The sequence below is a fragment of the Polyodon spathula genome, chromosome 24 (assembly GCF_017654505.1).
Source record: "Polyodon spathula isolate WHYD16114869_AA chromosome 24, ASM1765450v1, whole genome shotgun sequence".
NCBI classification, from domain to species: domain Eukaryota; kingdom Metazoa; phylum Chordata; class Actinopteri; order Acipenseriformes; family Polyodontidae; genus Polyodon; species Polyodon spathula.
Window position 1 is genome coordinate 23518428 of NC_054557.1, and position 22610 is coordinate 23541037.

At 41.4% G+C, this 22610-nt stretch overlaps 1 protein-coding gene across 4 annotated transcripts; it reads left to right on the top strand.

Annotated features, from left to right (window-relative positions):
* Positions 1–3217: 3217 nt before the first annotated feature.
* LOC121298835 (proteasome subunit beta type-9-like) lies at positions 3218–20799 on the top strand. 4 transcript variants are annotated; one of them, XR_005947326.1, is made up of 7 exons: positions 3696–3888; positions 11391–11458; positions 11849–11980; positions 12172–12301; positions 17450–17591; positions 19554–20430; positions 20601–20799. XR_005947326.1 is itself a non-coding variant. In XM_041226085.1 (6 exons), exons 2-6 carry the CDS (start codon positions 11400–11402, stop codon positions 19679–19681), a joined length of 591 nt encoding a protein of 196 aa, XP_041082019.1. In that variant the 5' UTR covers positions 3218–3316; positions 11391–11399; the 3' UTR covers positions 19682–20799. The 4 variants fall into 4 exon arrangements, 2 of the variants coding, with proteins under 2 accessions (XP_041082019.1, XP_041082018.1); XR_005947328.1 differs by having other exon boundaries at positions 19554–20364; positions 20573–20799; XM_041226085.1 differs by lacking the exon at positions 3696–3888 and adding an exon at positions 3218–3316 and having other exon boundaries at positions 19554–20799.
* Positions 20800–22610: the final 1811 nt, after the last annotated feature.

Genomic DNA, 22610 nt, shown 5'->3' on the forward strand with positions numbered 1-22610 from the left:
GGGGACAACTGCTATGAAATCGGGACTCTCCCGGCCATATAGGAACAGTTGGCAGTTACGCCTGTGGAGTTGTAGTGTCTACAACTCCACAGGTGTAACTGCTGCCACAGCTGGAGAAAACAGCTGTCCAGAGAGCCTGGTCCCATTGTCATCCACAAGGTATAGACCTGGCCCCTGAGCACAGCACAGCAAAACATCCACTCAGCATGCATGAGTTTCTCAGTAATTTAAAGGGTATTCAGTCATTACACAACTTTGTATTCTTAGTTAAACTATGTTAAATCTTAAAACAAAAATATACAAGGCTAATTATATTCAGTACACAACGGGAACAAAATTTGAAAGGGGAATATAAACTCTGTAGTGTCTTTTCCTGCCTTCAAAAACTGGTGGCAGTTACAGTTTTTTTTTTTATTATTAAAAGCATTGAAAATACTGCTCAAATGGTCATTAATATAAATGAACTATCAGAAGGTTCTAAAGGTGGTGGTAGAAAAACATATTGGCATACAAATTTGCCAGTATCCACAACATGAAGGCATGATAGCAAAAGGTCTAATTTTGTATTTACAGTCTCTCACTTTTATTTTTGATTGTGAAATATCAGATTATAACTGTACAATTATTCTAGGCAGTGTGATTGTGTTAGTGTAGCTCAGTGTGATTGTGTTCTTGTAGCTCAGTGTGATTGTGTTAGTGTAGCTCAGTGTGATTGTGTTCTTGTAGCTCAGTGTGATTGTGTTAGTGTAGCTCAGTGTGATTGTGTTAGTGTAGCTCAGTGTGATTGTGTTAGTGTAGCTCAGTGTGATTGTGTTAGTGTAGCTCAGTGTGATTGTGTTAGTGTAGCTCAGTGTGATTGTGTTAGTGTAGCTCAGTGTGATTGTATTAGTGTAGCTCAGTGTGATTGTGTTAGTGTAGCTCAGTGTGATTGTATTAGTGTAGCTTAGTGTGATTGTGTTCATGTAGCTCAGTGTGATTGTTGTTCATGTAGTTCAGTGTGATTGTTGTTCATGTAGTTCAGTGTGATTGTGTTAGTGTAGGTCAGTGTGATTGTGTTAATGTAGCTCAGTGTGAATGCTGCTCATGTAGTTCAGGCAGGGCAGCGGTATCTGTTTGTCCCAGCCACAGTTATGCTTCCCATGGACAGCCCCATCCCTCTATATTCACACGTCCTGTTGGAAAGCAGCTTCAGGGCGGCGCACACTGAGATGTGCTCTTTGTTTCATAGTTTGAACAGCCTGCAGTGATAGGAATGAAAAAAAAGAAAAGAAAAAACACAGTAAGACAAAATTCAGTGCTCAAGTTACAATTCTGCATTCTGTGTTGATAGCCTTGGATCAATGATATTAGACTGAAACATATTGTCATTTATCTCAAATGACTTCAGCTGTTTCTCCCCATAAAAATATGCCATGTGGGTTACAAGTTATTTCAAGTTGAGAAATAACACAGCTCTAATATAAGACCGCTTTAAGTGTACAGGATACAGCTTGAACACACTGTATCATTAATACTGCAATGTGATGAGGAGGTCCTTGCAGGATACAGGACACACTGTATCATTAATACTGCATTGTGATGAGGAGGTCCCTGCAGGATACAGCTTGAACACACTGTATCATTAATACTGCAATGTGATGAGGAGATCCCTGCAGGACACAGGACACACTGTATCATTAATACTGCAATGTGATGAGGAGGTCCCTGCAGGATACAGGACACACTGTATCATTAATACTGCAATGTGATGAGGAGGTCCCTGCAGGATACAGGACACACTGTATCATTAATACTGCAATGTGATGAGGAGGTCCCTGCAGGATACAGGACACACTGTATCATTAATACTGCAATGTGATGAGGAGGTCCCTGCAGGATACAGCTTGAACACACTGTATCATTAATACTGCAATGTGATGAGGAGGTCCCTGCAGGATACAGGACACACTGTATCATTAATACTGCAATGTGATGAGGAGGTCCCTGCAGGATACAGGACACACTGTATCATTAATACTGCAATGGTGATGAGGAGGTCCCTGCAGGATACACACACACTGTATCATTAATACTGCAATGTGATGAGGAGGTCCCTGCAGGATACAGGACACACTGTATCATTAATACTGCAATGTGATGAGGAGGTCCCTGCAGGATACAGGACACACTGTATCATTAATACTGCAATGTGATGAGGAGGTCCCTGCAGGATACAGGACACACTGTATCATTAATACTGCAATGGCTCTCCCCCTGGACCCGGAATGACCCACACTCCTGTATCATTAATACTGCAATGTGATGAGGAGGTCCCTGCAGGATACAGGACACACTGTATCATTAATACTGCAATGGCTCTCCCCCTGGACCCGGAATGACCCACACTCCTGTATCATTAATACTGCAATGTGATGAGGAGGTCCCTGCAGGATACAGGACACACTGTATCATTAATACTGCAATGTGATGAGGAGGTCCCTGCAGGATACAGGACACACTGTATTATTAATACTGCAATGGCTCTCCCCCTGGACCCGGAATGACCCACACTCCTGTATCATTAATACTGCAATGTGATGAGGACGTCCCTGCAGGATACAGGACACACTGTATCATTAATACTGCAATGTGATGAGGAGGTCCCTGCAGGATACAGGACACACTGTATCATTAATACTGCAATGTGATGAGGAGGTCCCTGCAGGATACAGAACACACTGTATCATTAATACTGCAATGTGATGAGGAGGTCCCTGCAGGATACAGGACACACTGTATTATTAATACTGCAATGGCTCTCCCCCGGACCCGGAATGACCCGCGCTCCTGTCCACGTCTCTGTAGCCGCACAGTTCCTCCAGCGCCATGTTGTAGTAATGAGTTTCCTGGTGCTATGTAGTTTTGCTCAGAAATGGGCGCTGAGCGAAACTGAAAGCAGTTTGCTGCGGATTGATAAGCGATGTGTTGAAACCGATAAAACCGCTCAACTATGGAAAGTGTTCAAATCTCCGTAGGTTTAAAAAAAAAAAAAAAAAAAAAAAAAAAAGTGAAGTTCAATAAAAGCCTATTTTACCGTTTTTATTTTGTTAAAATAAAAATAACAAGCTTTCAACGCTATCCTTACAGTTTCACTTTATTATATATACGTGACCAATGAGCTTTAAGAAACAAAATAGTCGTAAAAGCCGTCAGTGGTCGCCAGGCAGATTGGGTTTCTGCAGGTTTAGCTCACGATGGAATAGATACACAGTCCTGGTTCACAAGCAACTGAACTGAAATTCAGGGGACTCCCCAAACAAAGCACAGCAACACGCGAGTAACCACTGAGTTCATTTATTTTGTAACATTTTATTTTTATTTTTTAAGAATATCTTTTTTTGTTAAATTCACATATACAGTGATTGAGCCGTACTCTGTAACTGGCTGTTTTATTTCATCTTCCTTTGCAATCAAATACCTTAAACTTCCAGTCATTTAGATCAATAGCAGTGTATTAGCATATACATGACAAGCAGGGAGCATGACAGGAATTCATATTGGATTGGAAATTAATCCAGTTATGTCCCATAGGTAACCACGCTGCGTTCTTTAGATTGTGTGTGTGTGTTTCTACACGGCCAGCTGGAGCTGTAGATATGTAGTGATTTTGGAGTGCTTTTCATTGTGTGGGACCCCAAGTTTGGACTTGTTACGCTTCTTTCCGTCGCGTCCCTGGTTATCGCTCACCTCAGCAGACGCGGACTCCAGGAGGGGCGGGGCGAGCTTTCCCCTGCTTGTCAGGCTCACAAGACGCGCGTACAGTTGTTGAAGCTTTTCTGCTTAGAAACTTTTATAAAAATGTTTGAAATGTCCAATTCCAGCTGGCTTTCAGAGGAGGTTAAGACAGGGGTGAGTACATTAGCTCACAAAACTAATATTACATTTTAAGTAAATATGTCTGTTTTGTTTTCTTCGTTTATTATATGAGTAGGCATTTAAATGAAAGGGTACTGTAGTTTAAAACCGTTGCAAATGTCAGGTGCAGTGTCTACAGAGTGGAATTCATTCAGTTTATCACGTTTCAAGATTCTGATTTAACCCACTTTTTCATCTTTTTTTGTTTCACTTTCGTTCCTTTTATCTTAAGTAAAGAGGCTTTATAAAACGAGCATGTTTTGTAAAACGTATTATTATTATTATTATTATTATTATTATTATTATTTATAACTATGCATAAGGTAAAAAGATTTTTATGTCCTTAAACTGGGACAGTATGAAATGTTGTGAATAACGACCAGCTTCCAAGCTACAGGGGAGCGCTCGTGTTTTTATTTTCACTTTGTCAATGTCTGATCGAATATCAGATTGGAGGTGAATGCAGAGACTCATCGTGATATTCACAGTGGAATCTTTTACTTTCAAAAACTTTTGTTGTGAACAAATGGTCTTATTGGCTTTGTAATTTCATTTCTACACAAGTATAGTATTCAATAACATCAAAGTCGAGATTTTTAATTCATTTGATTTCCACTTTCCATCTCGCTCTTTCCATCTCTGCTGTCCTCTAGTGTCCAATCTGCAAACCAGGCCCTTCCTGTGTGAAAACCTTACATATCTCAATATTTCTATTTATTAAATGGTTACTTCATAGAATCTATTTTTCAAAATATTGAATTTCTTACCATTCTTGTGGTATTTGTTCTGTGTATTTTTTTGTATTGCAGTTTCTGCTTGAATCATTAGTGTGCCCTGATTAAGTCATACTAGGATTTTTTTCAGGTTCTTTCTACCATTACACTATGACTATTAAAGGTGGTGAAATGTGTTAAATATCCTATTTTTTGACTGTGTGCAATAAATGAAGCCACTGCATCACCCTTCCCCACCTTTTCACAGGTAATCAGCTTTTCTGAGTTTTGTGTAGAAGCTGCCCTGATTGCAGAAACAGGAATTTCTTTCTGAAGTAATTATTAAGTCTAGTAAACAGTAATCCAGGTAGGCAAACCCTTTGAGTTTCTCTGAATAGCTGTATTTCCAAATCCCCTTAACATGCTGTAAACTGACAGGCATATATCGCTTCAACCGGAAAGGACCCTGTTAAAAACGTGTTCTTTGCATGATGACATTTCCTGCCTATTCCATTTTTCAGTACCAATCAATGATCATAAGATAGCGCCTCCTGACAATCTGAATTAGTTAATTAAAGTATGCATTTTACTGCTAATTTCATTGCTGATCTTGGCTGGAGTTTATGTATGTGAGTCACCAGTATAGGCTGAGATTTGGATCAAGCTGTAGTAAGATTAAATCGTATTCCTTTCCTGATCAATCATTGTCAGACTGAATAACTGCACAGATATGGCAGGAAATGTCTTTATACGATGATCACATTTTAACAGGTTCCTTTCTGTTTAAGTGATGCCTGTCAGTTTAAAACACATTAAAAAGGAATCTGGAAATAAAACTCTCTGGAGAAACTTAAAGAGATCGACCCCCCCCCCCCCCCCCAGCCCCCCAGTAATTTGAGCCCTGACCTTTGCTTGAGGAAAAAACATGTTTTTATCAATGTGGTTTTCTTCTTTTAAACTAATAGCTGTGGTAAAGTCAAATACTTGTAAAATACCTTATGTAGCTATCACACGTATGCAACATATAGCGTTCATCTTAAATATAAATACTCCATTGTCTGTATTTTTTTTTTCTTAAACTTTGCAAGATAAAATATACTTATTCTATAGTACATTTAACCCAGCATAGGCAGCTTATTAAGATTTTTTTTAAAGGAGGTAAAATGAAATGAGTGTGTGATTCTTGTAATTGTTTTAAACTATTTGTATCATATACAACACTCGACTATGAATGGTAATACCTTTGTTTAAGAAATGAAATGGGCACATGGAGACCTGAAACTATTGTATTTCATTATTGCTAAAAACAACACAAAATAAATACAAAATGTTCTCAAACTTTATAAATATTTTTACAACATGAATTTCGCAAATGTGAAAATATCGTTCACAATATATTTTTTTATTATTCACTAACATACGTTTCTTTGAGGGTACCTGTGGTGAACTGAAAGTGAATATAGATGGATTTCAAGAGAATATTGTAACGAACAGTGAAAGTGCGGTTCGTGATTCACACTTCATTAAAGCCGGGACTCTTTACCAGCCAGTGGTACAGCTACAGCTGAGTAGCGCGGTGCTACTCAGACTGTGCCAAATAAGAAAAGAAAAGGAAGTTCACAGCACACTGTTTCAGCCGTGTGCTCTAGCCCCTAAACACTGGCTCTCCTCTCTTTAGACGTCGTCCTGCTTCTCTCTCTGTCTTTCTTGTCTCACCGTCTCCTCTTGCAGCAGCAGCCTGTTCCTTATCTCGGTGTCCGGGCCACACCCCCTGTGCACCCGCCACCAATCCCAAGCAGACACGGCTTCCCGCTCTCGATCCCCTGAAGTTGCAACATTCCATCTCTTGATTCTGCCAACGCTGTTGCAGCTTGCAACCGATCCCCTTAATGGCAGAGGTTCTCCCTTCTGTGATGTTCCTGAACACCTGCTGCACTGAACTGCTCACCCGGAGCCAGAACCTTCCAGAACAGCAAACCCGGGGTCGTTACAATGTGCTTCCAAATACCTTTGTCTTATTGTACAGCCCCTCCTGTTGTTGTGATGGGCTATTTCAATGCATAAAGCGTTCATACCATGACAAGCTTCAAGTCATTGTAAACGTGGCATGGTGATGTGACATGACAGCGTTGATTTCCTCAATTGTCGCCTGTCACACGAAGCAAAGCCGTTTGCACACAGATATACAAATATCATGGATGAAGAGAATAATTCCAACACAATACAATGGTGACTGTATGAGCCGTTATTGTTAGACTACCCTGGTCAAACCTCTTGGGGCAGTGATAGCCACCAGTTCATTTTAACAGCAGTGAGTGGATTAACATGCCCGCAATTCTGTGTGAGTGGCTTCAGATATGAATGTTGACTGTTCAGTGATTCTCCAGATTTGCACGCGCTGTACAGCTGCTTTTTAATGCTGCTGGTCGTTCAACCTTCCCTTTAGTCGCAGTTGTACTGTAATAAGTTAGATATGGTAGTAACACAGCAGCCTGCATGAAAACACAATATTCTGTTACCGGCGCGACGATGCTCTGGGGAAAAAAACGGGTGAAATGAGTGTCTCATGAGAGGTTCTGGGGACAGTGGGAGCAGTGTTCCAAAAGTGGGACTGTCCCGTCCAAAAAGGAACGTCTGGTCACTTTAACTACGCATCACAACTGCTGCTGCTGCAGAGTCTCTTCCAATAGGACCTTGTTTTTTTCATGTCTCATCCGAAGGACGGAGCACAAGGAGGTTAAATGACTTGCTCGGGGTCACACACAGTGTCAGTGGCTTGTTAAGTATTTGCAGTGTTACAGTTGCTGTTTACTACCACTTGGGGGCGGTACAGTGTTATGTGTGGCCAATCATGTATGGGTGTATTGGGAAAGAGTGAAATAAAATTGATTGTTTTAAACAGCCTGCTCCATATAAACATGATAAGTTTATGATATTGACAGGAACAGTGGTAACAGGTAACACAGCTGAGCTGGGATTGAACCTGGAACTGCCTGGTAACAAACTCCCTTCATTAACCACTAGACCAGCAAGCCCAGGTTTAATTACCTGCCATTCTTCAACGGGTCAGTGAGTTGTTTACATGTATAGCACTTCAGTACTTTATATAGAAGTGATTAGATGTTGATAGGTAAGTGTGGTATTTGTTTAAAAGTGGTCCCTGACTGCAGTGGTAATGGTAGTGATAGAGGCTGGGGTAACATGTGGGTTAGTATAGAACTACAGTACAGGTGAAACACAATGCAAGTCAAGCTGCAGGACACAAGAGCTAGTGTCTAGAGCTGCTGCTTCTGTCAAAAAGATGTGAACAGCAAAATAAATCCATCAATAAATCCATCAATACATGAATAAATCAATAAATACATCAATAAATCAATAAATACATCAATATATTTACATCAGTATATTTACAAAATGTATCTCCAATGAGATGGATTAGCTACTACAGGACTTCATATTAGCTGCTCATGTATAGTTTACTTTGAGTTGTTGTGATCACAAGTTTTTGAAGATTCTGATGAATGTGAATTAAATATTGCTAAATGATAAGCTTGGTTTCTTCTCACCCAAACTAAGCTGTATTAATAACAGTGAAAGTTGTTATAATAGTAGCACTAGTGGAGGCTTTGAGTAAATTGTTGATGCTCTTAACATCGATATATGTATTGTAAGTCCTGAATGTGTCAAAGACTTTTGCACAGCAGTGTAGTTGCTGGTACATGCTGAAGGCAAGGTGATACACAGCTACAGTATACCAATTGCTGGGAATATTTATTTATTTATGTGTTGCATTTATATAGCGCCTTGTATACAAAACTATCGCAAAGCACTGTACAGTACATAGCAGAAAAAAAAGAACAAACCACAATACATTTGTATAGCATGTCACACGTACACCTGCCACAGTCAGACCATTTAAATAGCAGTATACACATAATAATAAAAGCAGCAATTTTAAACTTACATTTTGGGTCCTCCTCCGGCCTGCTTGTTATCCCCAAGCAAAAGTGCACCACACTTGGAGAACGCTTGTTTAGCTTCATGGCCCCGTCTTGCTGGAACTCTCTCCCAGCTTTGGTGCGTGATGCTCTGACTGTAGCTCACTTTAAATCAGCTCTCCATACCCACCTGTTCTCTCTTGCTTTTCATTTTCTTTAATCCTGATATCTGCTATTAGCTGCTGTGTTGCTCCTACTATCTCATGTATTATGTTACTATCATGTATTATGCACTTTCCTCTGTATTTAAAGTATTATGGATTTTCTTGTTGTTACTGCATCTTGTAAAGCACACTGTGATGGTGGTCCACTATGAAAGGCACTATATAAAATAAAGATTGATTGATTGATTGATTAAAACTCACTAAGATGAAAAGCCATTTTATAAAAGTGCGTGTTTAGTCTTGACTTGAAAACAGTCCCAGCTTCCCAGACAAACGAAGGCAGAGCATCCCATAATTTAGGAGCTCTACAAGAGAAAGCCCTGCCTCCTCCTGTGTTGCTTTTGTTGACCCGAGGAATAACCAGCAGCCCCGCATCCTGTGATCTCAGAGTACGGTTTAGAAGATACGGGGCCAGTCACTCCTGCAAATAACTGGGTGCTAATCCATTCAGGGCCTTGTAAGTTAACAGCAAAATCTTAAAATCAATTCTATACTGCACAGGGAGCCAGTGTAAAGAGGCCAAAACAGGGGTAATATGTTCACTTTTCCTGGTTTTAGTCAGAATTCTAGCGGCGGTATTCTGAGCAAGCGGGACACCACTTGTTTTGGGACACCAGAAAAGAAGTGCATTACAATAATCAATTCTAGATTCACTTGTGTATGCTGTAGTATATTTACAGTAAATCATACCGCAGAGGTTCTCAAACTGGTACGCGTACCCCTGGGGCGTGTCCAGAGGGTACGCGGGACAAATTGTGTAATGGTGAACATTTTTAGGTTTTTTTTTCATTGCATTCTCGTAAGACTTGCAATATTCAGAAAGCTTTATAACACATTGGGAACTCCTTTTAATTTCTGGCGTGAAATAACGCGTGATGCTAGTTAGTTTCAGAAACAAAAAGAGAGGCTGCGAGCGTCGTGCAAGACAGTCACGCAGCTGCAGTACACCTCGGTTCACCACCCTGGCGCGCATGTTTATTGCAAACCTCCAAGAGGCACCAATGAGAGCAAAGATACACAGAGACAATGATGTCCAGAGCCCTCGCCACCAATCGCCACACAGCACAAATTATATGTATTATATTTAGGGCTTCTGTTTTTCGTTTTTTATTAATTACATGTTTTGATGCTTATTTTTTAGCTATTTTCGAGATTTATGTAAATCGTTTTTTTCAGGGCGTTCGCTTTTTATATATGACTGTATTGTTTTCGGTTACTTTGCTTGGGAGGTTGTTTCTGTCACAGTAGTAGTAACTGGGCAGTACTTGCACACTTAAGTTGTACTTTCTTTCCTTTGCTGTCTTCCACAACTGGGTTTTTGTCTGTAGGCATTTTTTTACATTTCGCCACAATTTGCAATTCTCTTTTAAATCCTCCTAACTGTAGAGCAGTTTAAAGTCTCGTGAACAAGCCTCCATTCAGGAATAAAGTACCGATTTTATTTTTTGTTGGGGTTCATCAGTTAAAACAGAAAATCAGAAGCGTTAATTATATTATTATAGTCATTTATATGGTATGTGTTATTGTGTATGTGTATAAATATGTGTATTATGAAAGCATATATTAAAAATAGCATTAAAATATAAACCTGGATGCCAGGGGTACGCAGACAGTCTGATAGGTCTGGAAGGGGGTACGTGACCATCAAAAGTTTGGGACCCCCTGCACTGGAGTATACGACAGTGTACTGCTGTGTATTATTATTAGTGCATACTTTAGTTCACCACTAGTTGATACAGTACATGCTATAGTGTTGCACAGTACTGTAATATTCTGTGATATTCTACAGAGCAGGGGCTGTGCACCTTGTTTGAGTCACACCCCACCTTCGCAATGATGCTTTACTTTCCTCCCTGGCAGTGTTTCTGGGGTTTCCTATTCCCAGTACAAATTCTACTACTGAGCCACAAAAACTTCTAAATAAATACTTCTATTATTGACTTTAGAGTTTAGCAAAAGTGAATGCTAGGTTGATTTCTAGTGTTTTATATTCAGCAGCAGGTTGATTTCTAGTGTTTTATATTCAGCAGCAGGTTGATTTCTAGTGTTTTATATTCAGCAGCAGGTTGATTTCTAGTGTTTTATATTCAGCAGCAGGTTGATTTCTAGTGTTTTATATTCAGCAGCAGGTTGATTTCTAGTGTTTTATATTCAGCAGCAGGTTGATTTCTAGTGTTTTATATTCAGCAGCAGGTTGATTTCTAGTGTTTTATACACAGCAGCAGGTTGATTTCTAGTGTTTTATATTCAGCAGCAGGTTGATTTCTAGTGTTTTATGATTTCTAGTGTTTTATATTCAGCAGCAGGTTGATTTCTAGTGTTTTATACACAGCAGCAGGTTGATTTCTAGTGTTTTATATTCAGCAGCAGGTTGATTTCTAGTGTTTTATACACAGCAGCAGGTTGATTTCTAGTGTTCAGCAGCAGGTTGATTTCTAGTGTTTTATATTCAGCAGCAGGTTGATTTCTAGTGTTTTATATTCAGCAGCAGGTTGATTTCTTGTGTTTTATATACAGCAGCAGGGGTCACACACGCTCCTATTCCCACCACACTTATTTTTTACCTGCTCAGGAGGGACCTTCTTCACCTGTTTTAATTTCTATTATTCTGATTATTTCAGACCACGATTATGGCGATTGAGTTTGACGGAGGGGTCGTTCTGGGGTCAGATTCCCGTGTTTCTGCAGGGTAAGACTTTAATAATCAGAGGTGTTGCACTCTGCTCTTCCCTGATGATACTCTCTATTACAAGGCTGTGCTGTGCTTTAGCATGCATGATTGATACTCACTGTGTGTCAGTGCTTGTCCATGGTTTAACTATACATTGCTATGCTAATCATAATGGTCTTGACAATACTATCTCCAGCACCAACACTTGGTTAGTTTGGTTCATTGCTGGCAGTGATCCAGTATAGAAAACCCAGCAGGGCCCAGCCTGTGCTTTCCACTTGGAGCAGGAAGGAAGGCAGGAGTTAGTGGAAGAGGAAAGCTGGTAGTTACAGTGCTGTCTCGCTAGTGACACTGAGAAAATGCTTTTACAGCTATCAGTGAGTAACCCTCCATGCCTCCTCCCCACAGTGAATCCATAGTGAATCGCGTGATGAACAAACTGTCCCCTCTTCATGACAAGATCTACTGCGCTCTGTCGGGTTCTGCTGCAGATGCCCAGGCCATGGCTGACATGGTCAGCTATCAGCTGCAGCTGCACAGGTATGTAAAGGAAAAGTCTTCCAATGCCATTCCAGTTTATTTGGCTCTGAGTTTGTTGTGGTTAGCTGTGTACCCTTCTTCACAAGTATAGCCCAGCAGTCCCAGTGAGCCTGCTTAGCTTCTGAAAGTCCCTGCTTTCATTGCTTCTGTGATTGGAGTGCTTCTGAGTCTTTGTTTTGTATTTCCTGCAGTATAGAAATGGGCGAGGCTCCCCGGGTGTGCTCTGCTGCAACGCTGGTCAGAAACATCTCTTACAAGCACAAGGAGGAGCTGTCTGCTCACCTCATTGTGGCAGGATGGGACCGCAGGAAAGGAGGCCAGGTACAGGACTGGAAACACTTTGAAATATATCACTGTGTGCACTGGGGCCTCAGCCAAGCGCACGCTACACACTAGGTGTGCCATTGCTTTGCAGCGCTTCGGCATCATCAAGCCCAGCCAGTAAGGGCAGGGAATCTTGTATATATGTGTGCAATAAGGCCTGCCAGGGTGTCTGTATACGTCGAATATACAGACTCCTCGGGCGTTTTGTGTATACAGACACCCTGAAGGGCTTTATTGCATTTATAATCCAGGTCAAACTTTAGATTTAAAAATAAAGAATTTTTAGAGCACATTTTTTTCATTTTTTTATTAAATATTCTTATGTCAATAAAGGAACCAAAAATTACAAAAAAAAATTATTTCTTTAATTACACAACTATATTACACACTGTGGAAGGGTGGTGGGTAATTCATTGACACAGGAGAGACAGTTGTACTTGAAAACACCACACAGGTGCCCAGTTTTATTTTCAGGGTGTGTTTTTACTTTTTAGCCCACAGAGGGCGATGTTCACCGTGTTCTGCCTACCAACCATGGTAAAAACAGAGACACGGCAATACCACAGACGGTACAATTCAAGTGCGGACGCACTCACAGGCGTTCAAAACAATAATCCAAAAACCAAAGGCGAAAGGAAAAAGGAAAAGAAAACACAGTAATCAAAACTATAAATAAAAGTTGCTGCACTCTGCAGCGTTACCCCAGCCGTCACTACCCGCACGGCCCGGGTCTCCGTCCTACCCTGACCGTTCCTCAGGCTTCACTATAAATACACTGGGGTCTGCCCACGGTTTCCCCGCTATTACTATGCTTCTCTTCTTATTTTTCTGTTGTCTTTTTGTTTCGGTCCCAGCCTCTCTCTGTTTCGGCTCGTGACCCGAGCGTCCATTCCCGGTACATCCTAAAAGAGCAGACCTGAGGAAACAGTAGAGCATTATCTTATAGGGCTAACAATCTCCCCAAGACCCGCCTCCCAACCATTCAGAGAGAGGGAAAGTCCACACACCCTCTTTCCCACCTACCCGTGTCACTGCCATGACTCACAGGCCGTTACTGGATGATTGCTGCCCTCTTCCTGCAGCACTATGAACACGCCAGCAGACTCAGCACAGATCTCCCCCTGCTACTTACACCTTCTTTCAAATTGGAGGCACGAATATCACAGTACTTACTCTCTTACTTCTCTTTACTTTAGGCTGGGAGATATTGTTGTGTGTTGACATTCATAATTCAAATAAAATGGTGGTTGTAACTGAAATAAAATAAGTATTACTTCATTTTTTATTTGAAATAGGAATTTTTCCTTAAGGCCACCATACACAGGTGATTTTGTCACCTGCGATCTGTCGGTCCGACAAAATCACCCCGTCTATGATGATAAACCGTCTCTCATCTGCAAGATACGGCAGATCGTCAGAGAATAGAGTTCCCCTCTATTGTGGGCAATAAGTCGCTCGGAATCAACCAATAAGCACAGCTGTTGATGTCACGTGATAAAAGTCATTCAAACAACTTGGAGAAATGTGGTGTTTAGTTACGCGGCAACGAGAGTGCCTTGAGAAATTAATTGATCTCAGTGAGAAATACTCAATACAAAAAAGAAAGAGTATCATGATAAAAATGAAAGGAGCAAGGCATTGAAGAGATTGCCGCTGAGATTAACAGGTCAGGTGAGCTTTTGATATTTAGATGTGAAAAGCCCAGGCCGGTCAGACCTATCGGTCAATCTCTAATAATAGAAAATACATTTTGAAATTACATTAAAAAAGGCATAGTCCATCCCTCGCTAAACCAGACATGACGGGTAGGTTGTCCAAAAAAAAGAGGTTTAAAAAACACGAACATAAGTGCTATATTTATTTTAAATAAATAAGTTTGTAAACTCAAATAAATATCTACAGCTATAGCGCAGTTTCTTTATACTTTAGCATATAGGCTACCGGTTACAAAAAATACATTGTGATGCTTTGTTCATATTACTGTACAATGCGAAAAAAAGATGATTTAAAACTGAAACTAAATGGTTTTAGCGCACTTTGTTTTTTGTTTTTTTTACCTTTGTCCTACTTCGTACACAATTAATATAAGAGATCATGGTGCATTGACACGCTGTGATACTGTAGCATTGTGTGAAAATAAAGCAGACTCACACAAGCAGGGTCTTCGTTTTCTGAAATTCACGGTTTATTATTTTTTTACAATAAACAGCGCTTTAAAGCCCTTCTTCAGCTGTGTAGAAAGAAAATTAACAGTGCAGTAAACTTGTTGATTTTCAAAAATTCTGAGGATGATGTTAAGATGATGTCAGAATGGAACGTTCATTCCAAGAGGCTCCAAAGTTCCAAGTTTGAAGATAAGCTTCCAAGTAGAAGTTGTACCAAAACACTGACTGATTCCACAGATGGTGTGATTCAGCAGTCTGACTATTGCTGTTGAAGTGTTGGGCTACTGGAAATGACAAGGTGTTGATTTGAGTGCTTCGTAAATGTTCCACAAAACAATCTGTATTACAGTGTAACACTGAAGTGTTCGTACATCAATTAAGCGTGGTACAGTGTGACACCGACACTGTTCTTACATAGAAAAGCCCTATAATACAACCTTTTAAATGCAAAACAACAAAACAGTTTAAATAGCTGTGTTTTGCTAACCTTGTTTCAGTATGCAGAAGAGCAGGGATTAATACATGAAAATAACAAAAAAATTAGACATCTTAACGTCTCTGCTGCATATCATCATTACAGTATTGTGCCAGTCAGTGTGAAACTTGAAGGTGCGCCTGCTTGTGCACAAAGAAGGGCACAGCTACATCAATTTAGTGCATCCAACCTGCATAAGATGGAAGAGTGTTTCATCTGTCAGTCGGTTCCTTTCCTTTGACTTCACAAGAATCAATGGATAGAAGCTACTTTCACAAATGTAAGCGCTTCCAAACACAAAGCACAATTTCAGCACCCAGTTTCTCAGATCTGGGAAACGGGACTCAGGAAGCACTTTTCCAAAATGTATCTGCGCACTGCATTCCAAAATGTATCCGCGCACTGCATTCCGAAATGTATCCACGCACTGCATTCCGAAATGTATCCACGCACTGCATTCCGAAATGTATCCACGCACTGCATTCCGAAATGTATCCACGCACTGCAGGTAGGGTTGGGACGATAATTGATTTTTGGATCACGATTGTTGTCTGGAAAATGATCACAGTAACTGCCATTATCATGATAATTTATTTTGGTAGTTTATTCTATAAAAAACTTTATGATTCCAACAACAATGCATTACTTTGAACAGAAACATTTTAAAACATCTGGTTTACTACAACCAAAATAGTATTTTAATATACTGTTACTACTGTCGTATTTAATGTATGCTACTATGCTATCCTACTGAACAAATATACTTGCAGTATACTACTTTTTTCTTTTCTTTTGTGACAGTAGCTGTGCTTCAGCGAAGCACCTACACTTCATATGTGAGTAACAAAACCCCAGTACCATGCAGATATTTAACTAAATGAATAAAACAAGCAAACATATCCTATCCAATTCCACATCAACAAGCAAAATCCAGACAACAAAATGAAGCCCAATCTGGCAGTTAAAAGGTTACCAGCAAACTATAACCCACCAACCAGACTGCTGTAAGAATTGTGCTTTTGGGCTGCGATTGAAACGGGATTTCATTGATTTTCCCAGAATAGCTTTACCACAGTAAAACTGCTTCCACAAGTAAGGCAGCATTCAATATGCTTACAAGTATATTCCATGCAGCTGTGCGAGGCGGAATTGCTGTGGAATCCTTTGGGAGAAATTAAGCTCTTACAGGCTATACCTGAAATATGTAATTAGCATTTCTGATTTGATTTACACCTTTTATGTCTACAATTCACCTTTGGTCCTATAAATTAATGCAATTATTTTGTGTGTGAATTAAATAAAGAGGACTAATACAAGTTTTGTTTATCCTCAAACCCAGCTTCATTGATTTTGGTGCTGTTTTAGGAAAATTATACATGTAAATTTGGTTTAAGAAAATGAGAGAATATTCTTATGCAATTCAGCCTTAGTATTTACTTTCATGTGTAAATACATTTCATTTGACCCATGTGTTTAATTCCACCAGCTACACCAGCAACAGTATTATATTTATCTTTATGTTTGTTTATTTTTTGGTATAAATATTTCACATTTTTCAGCTAGACATGTTAATATAGACTGTACCAGGAAAAGATTAATTTTGAGCCTTGTTTGAAATGCTTCCATTTTCATGTGAGAATGTGGATGGAATGGAGGAAACTGTGAGCCATGTTTGGAGGTCCAGGTCCTCAATAGCATCGCTATTTCAACGGCTGTCTGATTTACTGCCTTTGTGTCCGATCACTTGCACCTAGCGCTTTGTGTCCGATCACTTGCACCTAGCGCTTTGTGTCCGATCACTTGCACCTAGCGCTTTGTGTCCGATCACTTGCACCTAGCGCTTTGTGTCCGATCACTTGCACCTAGCGCTTTGTGTCCGATCACTTGCACCGAGCACTTTGTGTCCGATCGCTTGCACCGAACGCTTTGTGTCTGATTGCTTGTACCAAGCGCTTTGTGTCTGACTGCATGCACCATGTGCTTTGTGTCTGATCGCTTGCACCAAGTCCTTTGTGTCCGATCGCTTGCACTATGTGCTTTGTGTCTGATCACTTGCACAAGTGCTTTATGTCCGATCGCTTGCACCGATCGCTTTGTGTCTGATCGCTTGCACTGTGTGCTTTTTGTCTGATCACTTGCACTGCGTGCTTTGTCGGATCGCTTGCACTGCATGCTTTGTGTCTGATTGCTTGCACCGAGTGCTTTGTGTCTGATCGCTTGCACTGCGTGCTTTGTGTCTGATCACTTGCACGAGCGCTTTGTGTCCGATCGCTTGCACGAGTGCTTTGTGTCCGATCCCTTGCACCAAGCGATTTGAGTGTCGTGTTGAGTCCCTGCCTGTCTCCCTGCACCTCACAGGTGTTTGTCTCTCGTGTTGAGCCCCTGCCTGTCTCCCTGCTCCTCACAGGTGTTTGTCTCTCGTGTTGAGTCCCTGCCTGTCTCCCTGCTCCTCACAGGTGTTTATGTCTCGTGTTGAGTCCCTGCCTGTCTCCCTGCTCCTCACAGGTGTTTGTCACTCTTGATGGGATGATTGCCAGGCAGCCGTTTGCTGTTGGTGGCTCTGGAAGTTCATACATCTACGGTTACGTGGATTCAGCGTACAGACCAGGAATGACGAAGGAGGAATGCCTGCATTTCGTTACAAACAGTAAGTTTAAGGAGCTGTTATCTCACCAACACTATTGTGTACTGCAGAGTCTGGATGGGCTTTTCTAGCCTTGAAAGTCCTGCATGAGGTACAACAAAATCTAAAAGGTGCAAAGTGTATTTGCTGAATTGTGTCACTGTGTCAGGCAGCGCATTGTATTTGCTGTATGATGTCACTGTGTCAGGCAGCGCATTGTATTTGCTGTATGATGTCACTGTGTCAGGCAGCGCATTGTATTTGCTGTATGATGTCACTGTGTCAGGCAGCGCATTGTATTTGCTGTATGATGCGAGTAGCAGTGTTGACACCAGGGCAGGGTATCGGCAGTGTCTTCACGATACGATACATAAAAATGACGAATCAAGAAGCACGAAACATAAAAATGACACAATTGTCTGATTTGCTTGTGCAAGTGTTTGCAGTAACACTGGTAAAGCACTTCTGGTCAAATGAGCTTCATGACTTGTTTAGCTTTTGTTTCCCTTTTTATTCTTTAAAGTGCATTTCAGAGCATTACAAAGCAGGGCTCCAGAAAAAGTTTTTGCCTTGATCGCCCAATTCAATTGCTGGTGCCACTTTAGGAGCAAGTTAGTTGCTACCAGATTCAACTGCTTAAAATACAACCACTTGTTAAGACACTAAAGTGTTACTAAAACAGTAACGTCATGTCTGTACTGGCTTGCATTGCCTCATTCTCCTCTGGTTAATCAATGACTGCAATTAACTCAGCATGTTTATATTTTAAGTATTTTGTAAGTAAGTGTTGTGTGTGGAATTGGTGACGCACCACTAGTTGTGTCCAGTATCACATGGAAACAGCATGCTGCCGCTCCCGGGCTCCGTGTCAGTGCAGTCCTGATCTGACAGCATAACACACACAGCTCTTATGATAACATGTTAGCGTTGATTTTTCAGTAAAAACAAGTTTAAATTGCAGTGAGTTGTTCTGCTATTTACAATATTAAATACACAACACTCCCTCACGTTTGGTCACTGTCACAACTGTTGCATGAAAATGGGGTTACTGTATTCTGCGGGTGTTAATACAGCATCTGTCAGTGCTTACAAGCATTTGTATTCAGTGAAATTATTATTATTATTAGTGTATTTGCTACCGTTCTTTTCGGACTTCAGTTTATTACATGTGATATGCGTTTGTTCCCCCTTACTAACCGAAGTTATGGCGCATTCATAAATATTTTTGTGTTCCAGGTGCCAATGCGCCTAACCCCAAAAAAACTGTTTACATTTTTTTTTGTTGCATTTGCAACCATTTCAGTCTCAGTCTGGAGCCCTGCAAATTTGAGCCTTACACATTTTACACTCAGCGTGACTCTTACAGTCCGCACTGGATTTTAAACTGTCCGGAGCAATCGAATTTCACGTCGCCCTGATGAGATTATCAACATTAATAACCTGCTTCCGCTCAGCTTCTATTTCACTCAGCTGTCGGTGGACTTTACAAAAACACCATGAACACAGTGATTGGTAGGTGAGGCTGCTAGAGTACAACAAATAATAATCTCTAATCAGTGTAAACACAAATGAATGCATGCTCATGTTAGTTAGCATTAGGGTCAGGGTCAGGGTCAGGGTCAGGGTCAGGGTCAGGGTCAGGGTCAGGGTTAGGCAGTGCATTGTATTTGCTGTATGGTGCGAGTAGCAGTATTGACTCGTGTTTTGTTTGCAGCCCTGACACTGGCTATGGGAAGAGATGGCTCCAGTGGAGGGTTAGGGTCAGGGTCAGGGTCAGGGTCAGGGTTAGGCAGTGCATTGTATTTGCTGTATGGTGCGAGTGGCAGTATTGACTCGTGTTTTGTTTGCAGCCCTGACACTGGCTATGGGAAGAGATGGATCCAGTGGAGGGTTAGGGTTAGGGTCAGGGTCAGGGTCAGGGTTAGGCAGTGCATTGTATTTGCTGTATGGTGCGAGTAGCAGTATTGACTCGTGTTTTGTTTGCAGCCCTGACACTTGCTATGGGAAGAGATGGCTCCAGTGGAGGAGTGGCTTATCTCGTAACCATCACTGAAAAAGGAAGTGAAGAGAAAGTGATCCTGGGGAACGAGCTGCCTGCTTTTCATGATGAGTGAAAGGACGATTTGATCTGAACTGCAAACAGACCTTGTGCTATCCAGTGTGTCCCTTCTGAGTCACACTCTGAATGCACAAGAACAGACCCTTGCTCACTATACTGTGCAACACCCCATCCCATGTGGGCAGTGATTTCTGATAGTTTTCATTATATAAATCTCATAGCTTTTAACCCCTTCAGCCAGCTTTTCACAGCAATCCAAAGTGCAGCTGGGTTGCACTGTGAGCAGTTATAAAACACCCTGCTCCCACAGCATTCAATCACACTTTCTACTACTCTGAGGTCACTTTGGGTGAATAAATTTCAATGTTATCATAATCAAGATGTTTTCGTAGTTCATAGTCATAGAGTTTGTTATTTGAACCCCCTCAAAAAGCAGGTGAGGTAATCAGCAATGACATCAGCAATGTGGCAGTGTGTTTGTAAAAACATTTACTTCTTTAGTAGTTCAGTTTGTATCAGTGTTTTAAACAGTCTGTTCAACCTGATTATGCATTGCTCCAGCATGTGTATTAAAGTCTGTGAAATCATTTATCCCCAGCAGACTAGATGCAATGATTACAACATTGGAAATGCCCTGTCCCAAAAAACTGAATTACTGGCATGCTGCAGTAAGACTCTCTGCTTTCAATCAGTACAGTGTGCTGCAATAGGACTGCCTGCTTTCAATCAGTACAATAGGTCTTCCTGCTTTCAATCAGTACAATAGGACTCCCTGCTTTCAATCAGTACAGTGTGCTGCAATAGGTCTCCCTGCTTTCAATCAGTACAGTGTCCTGCAATATGACTCCCTGCTTTCAATCAGTACAGTGTGCTGCAATAGGTCTCCCTGCTTTCAATCAGTACAGTGTGCTGCAATAGGACTGCCTGCTTTCAATCAGTACAATAGGTATCCCTGCTTTCAATCAGTACAATAGGACTCCCTGCTTTCAATCAGTACAATAGGACTCCCTGCTTCCAATCAGTACAGTGTGCTGCAATAGGACTTCCTGCTTCCAATCAGTACAGTGTGATTCAATAGAGCTCCCTGCTTTCAATCAGTACAATAGGAATCCCTGCTTTCAATCAGTACAGTGTGCTGCAATAGGACTCCCTGCTTTCAATCAGTACAGTGTGCTGCAATAGGTCTCCCTGCTTTCAATCAGTACAGTGTGCTGCAATAGGACTCCCTGCTTTCAATCAGTACAGTGTGCTGCAATAGGACTCCCTGCTTTCAATCAGTACAATAGGACTCCCTGCTTTCAATCAGTACAATAGGACTCCCTGCTTTCAATCAGTACAGTGTGCTGCAATAGGTCTCCCTGCTTTCAATCAGTACAGTGTGCTGCAATAGGTCTCCCTGCTTTCAATCAGTACAGTGTGCTGCAATAGGACTCCCTGCTTTCAATCAGTACAATAGGACTCCCTGCTTCCAATCAGTACAGTGTGCTGCAATAGGACTTCCTGCTTCCAATCAGTACAGTGTGATTCAATAGAGCTCCCTGCTTTCAATCAGTACAATAGGACTCCCTGCTTCCAATCAGTACAGTGTGCTGCAATAGGTCTCCCTGCTTTCAATCAGTACAGTGTGCTGCAATAGGTCTCCCTGCTTTCAATCAGTACAGTGTCCTGCAATATGACTCCCTGCTTTCAATCAGTACAGTGTGCTGCAATAGGTCTCCCTGCTTTCAATCAGTACAGTGTGCTGCAATAGGACTGCCTGCTTTCAATCAGTACAATAGGTATCCCTGCTTTCAATCAGTACAATAGGACTCCCTGCTTTCAATCAGTACAATAGGACTCCCTGCTTCCAATCAGTACAGTGTGCTGCAATAGGACTTCCTGCTTCCAATCAGTACAGTGTGATTCAATAGAGCTCCCTGCTTTCAATCAGTACAATAGGAATCCCTGCTTTCAATCAGTACAGTGTGCTGCAATAGGTCTCCCTGCTTTCAATCAGTACAGTGTGCTGCAATAGGTCTCCCTGCTTTCAATCAGTACAGTGTGCTGCAATAGGACTCCCTGCTTTCAATCAGTACAGTGTGCTGCAATAGGACTCCCTGCTTTCAATCAGTACAATAGGACTCCCTGCTTTCAATCAGTACAGTGTGCTGCAATAGGACTCCCTGCTTTCAATCAGTACAGTGTGCTGCAATAGGTCTCCCTGCTTTCAATCAGTACAGTGTGCTGCAATAGGTCTCCCTGCTTTCAATCAGTACAATAGGACTCCCTGCTTTCAATCAGTACAATAGGACTCCCTGCTTCCAATCAGTACAGTGTGCTGCAATAGGACTTCCTGCTTCCAATCAGTACAGTGTGATTCAATAGAGCTCCCTGCTTTCAATCAGTACAATAGGACTCCCTGCTTCCAATCAGTACAGTGTGATTCAATAGAGCTCCCTGCTTTCAATCAGTACAATAGGAATCCCTGCTTTCAATCAGTACAATAGGTCTCCCTGCTTTCAATCAGCACAATAGGTCTTCCTGCTTTCAATCAGTACAGTGTGCTGCAATAGGTCTCCCTGCTTTCAATCAGTACAGTGTGCTGCAATAGGTCTCCCTGCTTTCAATCAGTACAATAGGACTCCCTGCTTTCAATCAGTACAGTGTGCTGCAATAGGACTTCCTGCTTCCAGTCAGTACAGTGTGATTCAATAGAGCTCCCTGCTTTCAATCAATACAATAGGTCTCCTTGCTTTAAATCAGTGCAATAGGACTCCCTGCTTTCAGTCAGTACAGTGTGCTGCAATAGGACTCCCTGCTTTCAATCGGTACAGTGTGCTGCAATAGGACTCCCTGCTTTCAATCGGTACAATAGGCCACCTATTCTTCTGATCTCGGATCGGATCTTTTGCTCTAAGCCTCATTCACATGGGAGTGATTGGACGCTCGCTTGAGGAGTGCCGGGTCACGCCCAGCCTCGGCCCTGTTACAACAGCACGTACTTC